The 15,251-nt window shown below is 40.2% G+C and overlaps 1 protein-coding gene across 1 annotated transcript in view; it reads right to left on the bottom strand.

The window, feature by feature from the left end:
- sgip1b (SH3GL interacting endocytic adaptor 1b) overlaps window positions 1–15,251 on the bottom strand; it is a 79,278-nt gene that overhangs the window by 33,758 nt on the left and 30,269 nt on the right. Inside the window, exons 3-4 of the mRNA XM_049598194.1 lie at window positions 5,844–5,960; window positions 1,051–1,411 (exon numbers count right to left, since the gene is read on the bottom strand). Of these exons, the coding sequence (XP_049454151.1) occupies window positions 1,051–1,060 (10 nt within the window). The 5' untranslated portion in view covers window positions 1,061–1,411; window positions 5,844–5,960. The remainder of the gene's footprint in view (window positions 1–1,050; window positions 1,412–5,843; window positions 5,961–15,251) is intronic.

Below are 15,251 nucleotides of genomic sequence, written 5' to 3'. Positions count from 1 at the left end.
TGGACCTTGGAGACGATGTCAAGCCACAGTTGACAGATCTCAAACTTTTACTGGTAGTTCAAAAAGGGGTCATTCACACAAATTTGATCAAAGGCTAGATGCTCATTTCAAACTGAGAGAGATTGTCTGGGTAGTCTAACATCATGAGCCATGTCATGGGCATTCTGCATCAGCAAAAAGGTTGTCATTGCAGCACATGTACTGCAGCCATGTTCTGAGTCAAAATAACATCTACTGACTGTCACTCACTGCACCTGACACTCTCTATTGTGCAATCTGCAATGCACGTGTGGCTAACGAGGGTTATGATAAGCATGTGACACCACATCTGTGTTGTTGTGTAGCTAATGAACAGAGTACAATACCATGGTAGGCTGACTGCAGGCCTTTTGCTAATAATAGCCAACTTCCATTACCACGTTGGCATTAATGGATGGTAAAGGCCCAGCATCTGTCACGGAGGGTTAGATGTATGATTCAGCTCCTCCATCATAGTTTACGATGTACTTTAGTTCATTCCACCACTGTTAACTTTGGTACAGCATGTTTTAATTCACTGAATGCAACACAGTCACCAGATAATGGTTGGTTTGAGCATCACCTGTCCTGTTGGCGTGATATAATATAATCAGCAGGGGTATGAATGAGTGCAGCTTCCTGGACTCCCCGAAATCTGTATTTCTATGACACAGACTGAGTGTGCAACTAAAGACAGACCTATAATGTGCACATGCAAACAGTGACATGTAGACACACGTGTGAACACACAGAAGCAGGTGCGGAACCACACTGCTCCTCCTTTACAAATCTACACCTCACACACACCTTCGCTTTCATCTCACATTGTCTCTCAATCTGTCACAAACAACGTCACACACTCACAGCGACACTGTCACACTGGTCATGCATGCAGCTCATTTCAGCTCCTCACGTTACGACAGATCACATCACTGGATTCACTAGCCTTTAATGGCCCAGCAGGACACAAGAGGGCAGGAGGAGGACGCAGGGGGGGAACATGGGAAATAAAGGAGTGCACAGATCATTTACCTTGCATCATGTTTGCAGATTTTCATCCTATGTTGCCCTCCGGAGCGCAGGCAGACAGAAATAGAGAAATCCAGCCGGTCAAAGGATGCCAGGGCAGGGCATAGCTAATTCTGCACAGCTCCCCAGCGAAGCACGATGTTGATTCCCTCCACCCCCAAGGGCCCAACTCCCAGACACCCTTACAGGGAGGTGGGGTGGGGGTAGAGCTCCGAGGAAGCAGCAGTGGTGGAGGACACAGTGAGGAGAGACACCCGAGGAATATGCAGCAAATCGGGGGGATGGTGGGGGTCCTGTCTGTGTGCACGTTAGGCCCCGGCCGCCCGAGCAGCACCGACACACACCATCTCTGAGAGGGGGGATGCTGAGGAAAGGCAAAGGAGAAAAAAAAGCAGAGCAGTGAAGAGAGAGGGAGAGGCAGAGAGAGGCAGAGAAAGACTGGGAGATAGAGGGGAGGAGGGAGGGAGTGGGAGGCTCGCTGATGTCACATCTGCACTAAACCAATCCCTGCAACCATGGTCACATGGCTGCTGTCCCCTGATGCCTTAGCACCTCTCGGCTTGCCTCGAGCAGACACTCTACAGCCATCTGCATACATATTATACAAGGTCTCACAAAATATAATCTACTACTTATAAAAGCTAATTTAAATCAAAATGAAATGTTGACTTTAATGTGCTTTAAAAAATATACTGTTAGCAGATTTTTTTTTTTATCATTGAAATGTGATTCAATTTCTATTTATATTTTTTGGGCACTTGAGCTTTACAGGACAGCGAGGAGCAAAGATAAAGGCAGAAATCCAAAAAGTGGGACAAATGCATCACTCACCCAAAGACATGCAGACGAACACAGGATAAAAATAAGAGGTCAGGCTCTGTTAAAAAAAGCCTTAAGTTTCCTCAGAACCTTTGTTGAAATCATGAATAGGCTGGGGGAAAAAATCAAATATAAGAGGAAAGATGATTCCATCATTTTTTTGGACAGTTACTGAACCACATGATTTTGTCCTTGAGTGTGTGGCAGATAAAAGCTCTGATAAAAAGGAGCCTCAGGTTTCTGAGAGAAAAGAGTTCAGCAGTGTGCACTGTATGCTGGAGACAATGCAGTGCTTTTTGTACAAATATTCTAAAGGGGGAGTGAAATACTAATACAGTACTAATACTGTTTATTTTGTTTTTATCTTGTTAAGAGGTTTTGCTGTTGTGTCTGTGTCTGTACTGCTGTGAAGGTTAAAAAAAGGAGTCTGACTGATGTCAAAATAGAAAGTAACTGACTTGTTTAAATAGGACAGCATAGATATGTACAACTTACTCTGAGTTAAAAAATGCTAAAACACACATTAAACACTGGTTGATAGAGACAGTTTCAAACACAAGTACACAAATCAGCTTCACTATAACTTCCAGCATTCACAGATAAAGCACTTGTCTTTATCTGGACACATTTTCCCCACAAATACAACATGCTAACATTTTTAGCAAAAGCCTATGGCATTTTACATTGTATAAATTAGCCTAACAGCTTGCAAACTTTTCCTCTACTCATATGAAGCCAGGGACAACAGCAACATTTAACAAAGGTAACGTTAAAAAATTCAGCTCCATTACAACTCACAAGGTTCATCGACAAAACAACTGTCTTATACTAAACACATTTTCCAAACAAATATAAGATGCTAACGTTATTAGCACAAGCCTATGGCATTTTACATTGTATAAATTAGCCTAGCGACTAGCAGAGATTTCCTCTGCTCATATAAAGCCAGGAAAAAACCCTGAAAGATAAATCACACAAGACTTAAAATGCTATTTTTGTGGAGACTTTATTGTCTTCACAATTTATTGTTTCTTATCTGTGAGATTAAAACAAATAAAAGCTTCGTTTCCACTGAGGTAAATGGTGTCAGCTTACAAAAACAGACAGGAGATCTGCGTCGCCACAACATGTAGTTACGTTTCTGGGGAGGTGCACGTCAGGCTACAGTGTAGGCTCTACATCGACACAGAGCCTACCTCATAGGTGCGGCATCGATTCAACACAGAAGTATAAATTCAGCCTAAGTCCAAATTTGTGTTTGCTGGGGGATCAGTTGCAAATAACAAACGTATCCAAGTATGCATTTTCTGTTATCATTGAAGACAGACACTGGAAGACAACAAAGGCCCAAGAATTGAAAGACTGGGTTAATGCAATAGTGGAAATAGCATCTTATGAATGAATGCTCAGTAGAATAAATGACGATCAGGAGAAAGGAGTATCTCCTTCCAATATTTGATGTTTTCAAGGAAGTTAGTGAAATCTGATCGACTTTTTGCATTATTGGACTTGAAAGGCCTTGAAAACATATTCCCTCAGTCAGCTTGTTGCGGTAAGTAACGAGTTCCTACATGAACACGGTAGTATCTGCCAGAGTTGGAGCAGTTTTGGTTATTTCACATAAGAAATTCCTCTGTGGTGTTCTATTTAGACTGGGCATACACTGTACAATTTGAGCCTATTTCTAACTCAATTTTTGAGCTGCATGACTCATTTCAGAGTCAGACTGAATTTCAGTTTTGTCGGTCAGCGTTGGCTGTGCAGTGTACTGAGGGAGGGAGGACCAATCATGACCAGATCAACTGTTCTTTCTTAAATTTCTTAAATGTCAGAAATTTTGGTCGGCTGTCGTCAGGCTCTCGCACAGTTGAAGCAAAGCCACAACTCGATTTCTCGAAGTCAGGGCCTTTTTTTTTTTCTCACTGTGCCTGAGCAAAGTGGCAAACAGAAATCTTAAAGTGCCATGTGGACAGAAAATATGACCAGGCCAGACTGGTCAAGCTGTGGCAACAGAATTCGTTTCAGAAGAAGTTTCAGCTCACAGAATGGCACAGATGATCAAGGCAGCGTGTTTCTGCCTTGTTAGCATCACTGTGAATGGTACTGGTGTAATGTTACAGATAGGGATGCATGATATTGGATTTTTTTGCCAATATCCAATATGCCAGTGTGTAAAAACTTATTTGGCCAATACAGATACCAATACCAATATATCCACTCTTTTCGCTACCTAATTTTAGGATCATCAAGTCTCTTGTAGTGGAATTAACATCATATTATGCATGCATACTCTTATCTTGATGGCCCACATGGAGACATGAAATACAATACTTTTCAATGTATGTGATATAATATTCACTGTGCAAACTAAGAAAAAAACACGTTGGTCGATTCTGATAGTGCCTCAAAGCTTTCAAACAAATCTTTATTGACAATTGTTAACGCCAGACCAGTCTCCAGGGCCAGTGGGCCACTTTATTAGCTATTGTATACGGATAGTGTGAGCATTCAGGTTGTATGTCACGATTTAGAAACAATTAAATCAAAATGTGATTACAGTTGTGGTGTTGCATATTGGATCAAACCACACCCAAACCATCTTGAAGAAGCAGTTTAGTTTGGATTTTGACTCTTAATAAATAATAACCAGGGTTGATTTTTAACTGTTGTTTTTGTGGGCATGAATATTTCATGTTAGAGAGAAATACTTGAGATTTGAAACCAAGTTTTCAGGGGCTTTAAAAAGAGATTAAATTAAATATCAACAACATACTAATGGTAAGAGACGTATTTTTGAATGATTTGGCCAAATGGGGCAAATCACTGGAGGAGAGGATTGGACCAACAGTCAAGCCTCGGGGTTGCCTGCAGGAGATGGAAGCTGAGGATGAGCAAGAATTCCCAGTAGAACTGCAAAGTTTGCATTGGATAAATGCGAGGGAAAACCAGTCCAAAGAGAGACACTTGTGCTTCAGCTGATGAATCAGAGTGATGTGATCTGCACCGTCAAGGCTCCAGTTAGATGTAAGAACAAGAGGATGCCAAGAGAGTGATCATTTGTCCAATTTAAGGAGGATAGATTTTGCTCTGTGGAAAAACTGAAGACAGATGGGATTTTTCTTTTTTCAAGAGTCGGACAAAACGACTTTATGTAGCACTCTGCAAACAAAAGAGGAATATATATCCACTGCACACAGCTGCAAGATTGTTTCTATTGTTAAAAATGTGTCACATTGGAGGATGACAGTGTGTCTACCACCGCAGAGTACACACTGTCAGCTGTAATCATGACACATGCTCAGTGGGAGGAGGGGCTTCACACTTTAGCCTGGAAGAAAGAGAAAGTGGCAGAGGACAAACTAATCTAAATACTAATACGGTCTTATGTTAGTAGAAAAACTGAGATGCTTTGGTGAAAGCAGTGGTATGATTATTCAGCGGCTTTAATGGCTGCGTATTGGACTATTTGAGCAGAGTGACTCACCCTCACTGATAGAGAAAGGACAGATGGGGGAAGGCAGTTAGAGGATAGTGTTGTGGTGTGTGTGTATGTGTGCGTCTGTTGGGGGTAGAGCGGTTTCTGCAATGGAGGTCATGTAATTTTAAAATACGAACAGTAGAAAAAACACTGACGCAAATTTGGCCGTACACTCTCCCTCTGCTGTCTCTGTTCTCCCATGTTAAGAGATGATTGTATGTCAGTGAGGTGGGTGAAATGTCTGAGTGTAATCAGATGCAGACACACAAACCCTGCAGGCTACTTTATCCTGTTTGTTTAATGTATAGCGAGTGTACGTTTCAGTGCCCTTGAGACAGCCAAGTTAAATATGTCCCAAACTCTGAAAGTATTTAGGGAACAGGAAACAGAGCCCGACACCTTCATCTCGTGTCATCACTTCTTTGGTTTACTATTCCCACTACTGCCGTGTATTTCTAGCTGTTGTCAGGCATCCTGGAGTAACTGTTAATGAGCTTACCTAACCTGGCACAACACAACACACGCTGCTCCCGTGTGCTTTCCTTAACCAGCTCCTTACGTAAGATGCCATCGAAGGGGTCAGAGGTCACGACAAACTGGGATTAGCGAAGGAGAGCTGCGGAGAGCAAAACACATGGACAGAGAGCTGTAAGCCGAGTGACAAATTACTGTTAGTATTTGCTGAGGCACTGTCAGATACACAGGAAATGAAAACTGCCAATATATCACAAATAAAGAGAGGATAAAACAATGAAAAGCACTTTAGAGGAGCAAAGTGTAGGATTTAGTGGCATCTCAACCAGAATAAATGTTGGCATTGTACATTTATTTTGAATTTCTACATTTCATATGTAGCGCATATGTGTAAACTTTACATTTCTTTATATCTTAGTGTTCAATTTTATGTTTCAACAAGGCTGTGGTTCATAGGTGGTCAGGTTTGAGCATAAAAACCACTTCATTATGGTTAGGAAAGGATAATGTTATTGTCTTAAAACGCCCGGATTGCTCGCCACAAACGCAACTTATTGGAGCCACAATAACATTCTTTGTATTTGTGTTAATTCATGTTTAACTCATGGTGACTACATGTAAATAGATACAGTTTTGTTGTTTGCACAGGGGGTGGTGCACTAGAACAGGAAAACCCAGGTAATAAAGGTAAGGTGCAGGTAATGAAAGACTCTACACGTCTGAAAATGTCCCAACATGTCATCAAAAATTACCTGATTTGTCACAAATAATGAACTAACAAATACAGCTGGAAATGTGTTGTTAAATGTGTTGCTTACTTATCCTGTTGCTTTGTGTTATTTTTATTGATGCTTCTTGCTCTGCACTATCCCATTTGAAGCTTTAACAATGCAACTTTTTCCACTGTGGGACTAATGAAGGATTATCTTATCTTAAAAAATACCTGGTTTGTTCAATACAAACACAGCTAAAAATGGTCTGACGTGTCGGTAAATAATATGTGGTTTCATAGCCACTGACATGACTGGAAATGTGTTGTTAAAGACAACCTGGTTTTGTTGCTGCAAACCATCTGGAATTGTCCTGAAATGCTGTTAAAAGATACCTGGTTTTGTTGCTACAGACAAAGGTCTTGTCAAAAAATTTTGTCACCACAAACACGGCTTGAAATGTGTTGTTAAAAAATACCTGGTTTCCATACTACAAACACAGCTGGAAATGTCCCAACATGTTGTTAAAAAATACTCAGTTTTGGTGCTACAAACACAGCTGGAAATGTCCCAACACGTTGTTAAAAAATACCCGGTTTTGGTGCTACAAACACAGCTGGAAATGTCCCAACACGTTGTTAAAAAATACCCGGTTTTGGTGCTACAAACACAGCTGGAAATGTCCCAACACGTTGTTAAAAAATACCCGGTTTTGGTGCTACAAACACAGCTGGAAATGTCCCAACATGTTGTTAAAAAATACCCGGTTTTGGTGCTACAAACACAGCTGGAAATGTCCCGAACATTTTTGTTAAAAAAAATACCTGGTTTAGGGGCGTCAGTGACTTAGTTGATAGAGCAGGCGCCCCATGTACAAGGCTGTTACCGCGGCGGCCCGGGTACAACTCCAGCCTGTGGCCTTTTGCTGCATGTCATCCCCCCTCTCTCACCCCCTTTCACACTCAGCCTTCCTATCGATTAAAGGCAAAAATGACCAAAAAAAATCTAAAAAAATAAATAATTACCTGGTTTAGTCAAAAAAAATACACAGCCAGAAATGTTCACCTCGCCCAAGTGTCCAGTCATCTACCATCACCTCCATCTCCTGATAAGACACTCAGATACATATACAGTTCATATACATGAAACCTACATATGTAACATACCCAGGGTTTGCAAAACTTATTCTGGTGACTGTGCTGGCCATCTAATGGTGAGATTGTAGATTGCAACAAACTGAATATCCCTCCTTTCACTCTTCCCTGTCCATGTGTTTGAGACTACGGTGACCCTCAGGTAACAAGGTGGACTCTATGGAGGAGGACCTGTTCCCTATGTAGATATGAACGGCTCATTCTAATCGAACAAACACCCAACTCTTAGTTTTAGGTGATTAAAACTAATGAGAGCATAGTTATGAATATTATATGCCAACAGAGCCCACTAAATCCTACACACTGCTCCTTTCAGGGAAGCAAAATAAGTCCATCAAAGCTCTGACTTGTGACTAGAGACAGTTTCCAGGTGGGTCAAGCTACATTCTGCTCTTCCACATATAAACCAAGCTGTGATGTACTTATATAGATTACAGTCTGTACAATCATAAAAGCAATGCATGATAGGATAGCTTCCAAAGAGGCCCACCTGCAGGAAACAGTAACAGGATTACAATGTACTGTTAATCCTCTCACTCCATGTGGCCCAATACCGCCACCTACTGAATGAAGCTGACGTGAGCTCTATTTTTCTTGCAGTCAGCTCAGTTATCATCATCATCATCATCATCATCATCATCATCATCACAACCATGTTAGGCTAAAAACTCAATTCTATCGCTAGTGCTTTTGCCTAAACAATCTAGACTGATAAACAGCACTACAGGTAAGAGGAGAAATATGTATATTTGACCTTGGTGTGAACCGTCCCCTAAACCACAAATGCACACACAGTGTATCTCACACATAATGTCTGTCTCCATATTTGCAGCAGAGACTGTTTGGGTCCTCCATGTGTGATTATTGTTGTCTATTGTGAGTGTGGCAAAGCAACATGACTCCTCGGGGGCTGACAGGGTGATAGCATCACTGTATGTCGCTGCTGTCGGACGTAGTGAGCTGATGTAACCTTGCCGCCGCTTTTCCACCACAGGCCAGGAGGCTCAGTCAGCCTTGACAAATGAGAGTTAATTACTCACAAACTCTGAATCCACTTGCATAAAACAACTCTTTGTTTTTGTAAAGAGAAATATAAATACATTTAAAAGTGGTACAGAGCAGCATATCACCCTGATGCAACTAATGCAGATACAGTTATTTTTCTATGTGAATAAAGCCACTTGGTTTATCCAGTAGGATTTATTTTAATGTAATCAATTACTTTAATCTGTCTCTGACAGATTAGAAATGAACAGGCTGTTCCATTTAGAGGTATAAAGACCTCTTAGTTGTTAAGTATTTAACACATCTGGCTGTGCTGCCTGGAAATTAAGTTGCTGATTTTAAAGCATTTAAAGTACAATTAAAGAGGTTTTTTTTTTTTTTTTTAAATTTTACAGGAAAAACTTGATGTCATCACCTAGCTTTTGGGGAAGTTGTGGCTCCTGGACCCTATTTTCCATGTTTTGTGTCAAAGTGACTAATGGGAACAACAGTTTTTGGGATTGGTCCAGTATTAAGTGAGATTGCTAGAGACAGAAGTGGTGAAACAGGCTGTAATGTAACCACTCGGGGCAGGTACGTCCACTTAAAGTGGTTGCTTTGCCATTGACAGGTGTCTGACAAATTTATGGAAAGGATCCCTACAGAATAAACATTTTTTAAAGGGTAAGATTCTTTTTGTTTAACTAGAAACAACCCTGAAATCACTATCACCAATTCCACTAAATTCCATTCCAAAAAACAATGATTTTACAATCATATAACACACTTCATTCAAAGTCAACAGAAACAAAATAAATTGAACAAAAAATGTTTTTGGTTTTTATTTCCACTGTTCCAACAATCACCAACTCTGGTTTGGTTGAAATAAAGACTTAATTCACCTAGCCAGATGTGAAAACATGCTGCCTCTATACATGCTAAAATTACTGTTTATTTAAATGGAGTCTGGTGGGTTTGGTGATGGCGATTTAATGGGTGTTTCAGGTGAAACAAAAAGGATCTTACAAAAGCAAGCACTTTTGTGGACGTAAACGGTCGGTGTACAGATGCCCCAAGTGGTTACATTGCAGCCTGTTTTGCTGCTGCCAGCTGCAGCCGTCTCGCTCAGTACTGGGCCTGTTTCAAAAATTGTTGTACACATTAATCACTTACACAAAAAAAACCCACAACAAAATAGAGCCCAGATTTGAAAATCTCAAAGTTAGCCTTTAAGTTTCTTTGATTTTCTGTCTGTATTACTAGGCAGCAAAATGCCCTGAACTCAGCTTACAATAAAGTACATGTTTTGTAAGATTGTTTCTTTCTAAAGACTTTTTGCTTGCTGTGGCAGATATTGAGTTACAGTAGATTTCTATAAGGTTTCAGGTTGTCAGTAAGCACCAGGAGAAAGGAAGTGGAAGAAGACTGGACACTCATGATCAAATATTCCAACAGAAACTCACAACACACCTGCAAAAACTTTCTACAAAGAGAATCAGGTTCAGGTAAACTACACCGATATATTATTACGTTTTTAGAATATATACTGATTTTTTAAGCACTTATAAGTATGACACTGGACTTGGATCTTTCTACATTATCACGACAAAAGACAAAGCAAAATTTTTAAGGTGAGCGATTAAATTCTTTTACATTTTTACACACTTTCACCTGACATGACAGTTTCAGGTGCTGGAGTGAAAGAGATATTTTGCAACTGTTGGATGTGTGAGCTGAGAGCCAGATTCAAAGCTATAAGCACGTCCTGTTACTGCAGACAGCTGAAGCCTTCCTGAACTCTCTGTGTATCTCCCAGCAGGAGGATCGGCTGAAGGATATGTTGTAGTCAGTGTGCTTCCCTAACAGACGAGGATCCAATGATATTAGCAGCTGCTTTGTGAATACATTGTGGAGGTAACAAGGCCATGTTGAAAAGGAGAATGCAAGCAGAAATCTAATCGGCTCTACAAAGAAATCCTTTCACTTCCACTTTACGCTGAGTAGTAAGAGACCCTGTTTGAATTTTATCATTCAGTGTGGAGGTATTTCAAATGACAAATAATATCCTGAATTAGAAAAACTGAAAATCGAAGGACATTAAATGTGCAAGAAACAGCAAAATTCATATATCATGCCAGCCCTAGTTTCAAATAATATTGTGTTGTGACAGAAATCATAGATTGAAGTTTATTGGAATATAAGTCAGTGTAAAACCTATTATGATCCAAGTCTGCTCTCTATCATGTATCTCTCACTTGTTTCATTTTCCTCTTATGCAAGAAAAAGTGAATATAAACACACTGGGCTTCTCTTTATAATGATCTAATCAAGTTCAATGGACTGATGCCAAATGCGAGGGTATTTCCAGTTCAAGTAATAATGTAACAACAACAAAAATCAGGAAAACAGCCACAGATAAACTCAGTTATCCTTATGAAATAAATTAGTTTTGCCAAACAAAACCTCTCTGTGCTGAAAAATCTTCCCCTCCAGCACCTGTTTTTTATGGAGCAGATAACAAAGACACATTAAGTGCTCGTGGAGTACAGTGGTGTTATGACCGTCTCTTAAAGTCACAGACTCGTGGGTGTCTGCTGAGCCTGTCAGCGACACAAAGAACGACTGAGACACCAGATGTTGCCTTCATAAAAATAATCCCAAATCAAAATACACCAGGAGTCATTATGCAACAAGAAGCTGATGTTTTCCTCTGAGAATGTCAGTGTATTCATGGATGAATGGAGCAACAGAGAGATTTTCTTTCTTGCTTTTTGCCACTAGATGGCACAACAGCACTATCAGCACACAGCACAGACTGAAACTACCCAGTCAGCTCACAGTGGATTAATGATGAACATACAAGCACTTAAATCTGTTGTACATTGTCCTACCATTAATGAAAATCTCACTGAACGTGACATGATAATGACAAAACTACAGTCAATACGGTAATGCAGTTTGTGTCTGAGCACTCAGATCTGAGCAGAGAGATGTGATGCATGATGTCAAATATCATGACAAACTAAACATGCCACTGAAAGGTGTGTCGGCTTCACAGTCGGTGATGGTACTGTGGATCAGGAGGTGGCAGTGTTATACACCGGTGAATTAACCAATTGTCTCTGGGCAGAAAAGGCCGAACACTGAGAAATGTGGTGAGGGAAAAAAAGGAGCAAAGAGGATGATGTAATCCTTTAAAGGGACATTCACAGAAAAATAAAATATGGGAACAATAGAGACAGGCCTGTCGTCAAGCTGAAATGACCACGACGTTTACAAATGTCTGAATGAACGACTGTTTTCATTATGATAGTTTAAAATGACATCACAGCTCCCCAGAGCCCAAATTGACGTCTTCATCGTGCTGGTTTTGTCAGACCTACAGTTCAAAACACGATGACATTAAATTTAGAAGAACATGAAATAGAACAAAGCAGGAAATCTTCACATTTGTGAAAGTGAAATCAGCTAGTGTTTAACATTTATGCTTGATAATGACATTAACAATTATTTGTTTTGAATAGCTACTGATTGATGATTTGCATTGATTCATTGCTATAGTAATGTGTGATCAAGAATATGTGTGTAGCAGATTTAGATTTAGATATTTAGATTTAGTTTAGTTGTTTGTTTCTGTATTAGTTTTAGTTCTTTTATTATAATATGGGAGTATTTTGCAGCCTGTCGGCATACGAAAATGTCGTCATTGTGTGTTGCTGCAAGCCACAAATAAGTTATGTTTGTGCTTTTCATACATATCATATCAGCGTTTCTAAAGTGATGTAGTATACAAGCTGACACTGTCATTGGGAGGTGGAGGGCATGGTGGATGGCATGCCACCAAGGCGAGACACCAGCCAAGCTGCAGACCACATTTCGAGACGCACAAGAGATCACTGTATTTCCAGCCAGGATTGTGCCACAAAAAGCAGTTCATATTTAATGAGATATTGCTCTGTTTTCTGCCAGGGTTGTGCCGCAAAAAGTGATTGTTTTTTACCAAAACCTAGCTGCACTTACTGCCATGATTGTGCCGCAAAAAGTGGTTGTTTTTTTACCAAGTGTTTCCAGCCAGGACTGTGCCATGAAAAGCGGTTGTTTTTTTACCAAAACATAGCTGCATTTCCAGCCAGGATTGTGCCACTAAACACGGTTGATTTTCACTGAGACATCACTCTGTTTCTGCTCGGATGGTGCCACGAAACATCACTGTTTTTTCTGCCAAGATTGTGCAACCATAAGCAGTTGTGTCTTACAGAGACATTGCTGTGTTTCCAGCAGGGATCTTGCCACCAAAACCAGGTATTTTAAGCCAAAACATGATCATTTCCTTTCCACAACTAAGTGTTTTTTGTGCCTTAACTTAACCACACCGTTGTAAATACATAGAGAAATGTAAAGGTTTCAACTAATCCACTACATAATAATGTACAAATGTGATGTATCCATGGTTTCAGAAACGTACAATGCCAACATTTACTTGACGATTGGGTTGCAGGTATTTATCAGGGCCAAGATTTAAGAGGTTCAGAATGGGTATTACAATACAAACACTTAGTGAAGGCATTTGATTCACAGTTATGCAGACACCCCCAGTGTCAATAAACATATGCACCAATGCCTTCTCATGCATGTTCTGTTGACAAATTTGACCAAACTTACAAAAAAAAACTAAAGACATTTCCTGTATATTATTTTTTTAGTCAGTTTTGTAAGTTTGCAATATTGTTTTATTTATTTTTTTAAATTTCAGTTCAACTAAAGAACATTTTTCGCACTTAGTTTTAGTTTAGTTTTTGTTAACTGTAATGATCTTTGTGTGGACATACTGACGCATGTAACTATGACTGTATTAAGGTGAACTTCATGCAGGAATGTGATTGGGATATAAGTCAGTTAGGGGCAACAGGGGAACTATTAATAAAAATCTTAATGTATATGAGTTATATGTCATCCATCTTACATATAGTGGTTCATTTCTTTTATAGTTATTGTAGTATATAATTAGATATAGGAGGACACATTAATGATATGTTGTGCATCCCTTAACAGGCAATAAACAAAACCTTTACTGGAGAACTGGTCTATTGGAGTCTATTGAGCAGTTACTAAAAATAAATTTGAGTTTATGGCAGAAACTGTGGGCAAACTTGGATATATTTTCACCAAATAACATAGTAGTCACACACATCCAAAAACCGTTAAAGGCAGGTGTTGGACTAAAAAGGCGGCAATAAACAATGTGCTAATAAATTGCACTTAAGAGACCTACAGTGTGTGAATCTTTTGTCATGTTGATATATTTTCACTACAAATATTCCTCACAAATATGCACCTGGCTTGTTGCAAATTGGCTGGCAAATAAGATACCCTGAGGGAAACAGTCATTAGAATATATATTACACCTTTTCACAAAAAATAAATAATAAGGCAGTCGCTCTCACATGAAGTAAATTAAGGGTGCAGTGCAAACATTTATGACTTTTTTTAATAGACTTTAATTATGGAGCCTCAGGTAGCCAGTTGATAACACATTTTATGAGGTCTTTGTTTAATATGTGGAAGATAAGCATGCAAATTCCATGTCTTTACGATAACATCAACCTGATCAAATACATGGCGCTGAACATTTTGCACCGTGTAAAAGCCAAGGCCTTGGATCTGCCTTGTTTGCATATGACCTCAGCTCCAACGCCTTAGGCTAAACAGAAACACCATCCATTATGAGGAGTGGTTAACCAGCGCTCTCCCAAATTACAGTGACTCTGGGCTCCCATTTTACTGATTTAGCGGTTGTGTGGTTCCCCATCTCATGTTACTGACTGTTATAGTGAGATGTACTCACGCAGGCTATCCTCCCCTTATAAAATGTCAGCGAGGCATTTGTTGGCCGTTTAACAGGCACCAAGTTAAACACAATTAAAGATCCGTGACAGGACATTGTTTGCACGTTCTACAGAAGCACTTTCACCTTTTTTTTTAAAAAAAATCTTACTGGAGCTAAATTACACTCATCTAAAACAACTCCAGTTACACTGTTGCCCCACAAATGCAGCCCCAGGCCTCTCGGCTGAGATTTAACCACATCCTCCGACAAATGCAGGAGGAACGTTTTACCACCCTGACCAAGAGCCCATTGCACAAGGTTTTCAAGAGAGTTGGAACATTTCCTGAGCATGTATGACTGCAGCAACTGAACCGCCATCCAATGCACCGTTTAAAGCTGCAAGCAACAGGTCACTGGTCTCGCTGCGATATGACTGTGATTGGCAGCTGTGGAGAGGAATCCAGATAACACTCTGGTTATATAGTTGACCCTGCTTTTAACCTGCTGGCACACCTCCTGTCTTCACCCTGCTTCCCCACCCCTCCCTCTGCCAAACTCCAGGCCAGTCCTGACAACATTTACGCAGCGCCTCCTCCACACCAGCCTCCTCAGAGACATCTGCCCTTTTTTAATACGGATCTTTGACCTCTAGGCTAAAGATAAGTTAACCTCTACTACCATGCTGCGAAGCTACCAACATGAACCCAGTCCCTATGCACGCCACTTAGCTTTACCCCCCTTTTTTGCACGTTAACGCT

The sequence above is a fragment of the Epinephelus fuscoguttatus genome, linkage group LG15 (assembly GCF_011397635.1).
Source record: "Epinephelus fuscoguttatus linkage group LG15, E.fuscoguttatus.final_Chr_v1".
Classification (NCBI taxonomy): domain Eukaryota; kingdom Metazoa; phylum Chordata; class Actinopteri; order Perciformes; family Serranidae; genus Epinephelus; species Epinephelus fuscoguttatus.
This window is presented reverse-complemented; position numbering and strand designations above follow the sequence as displayed.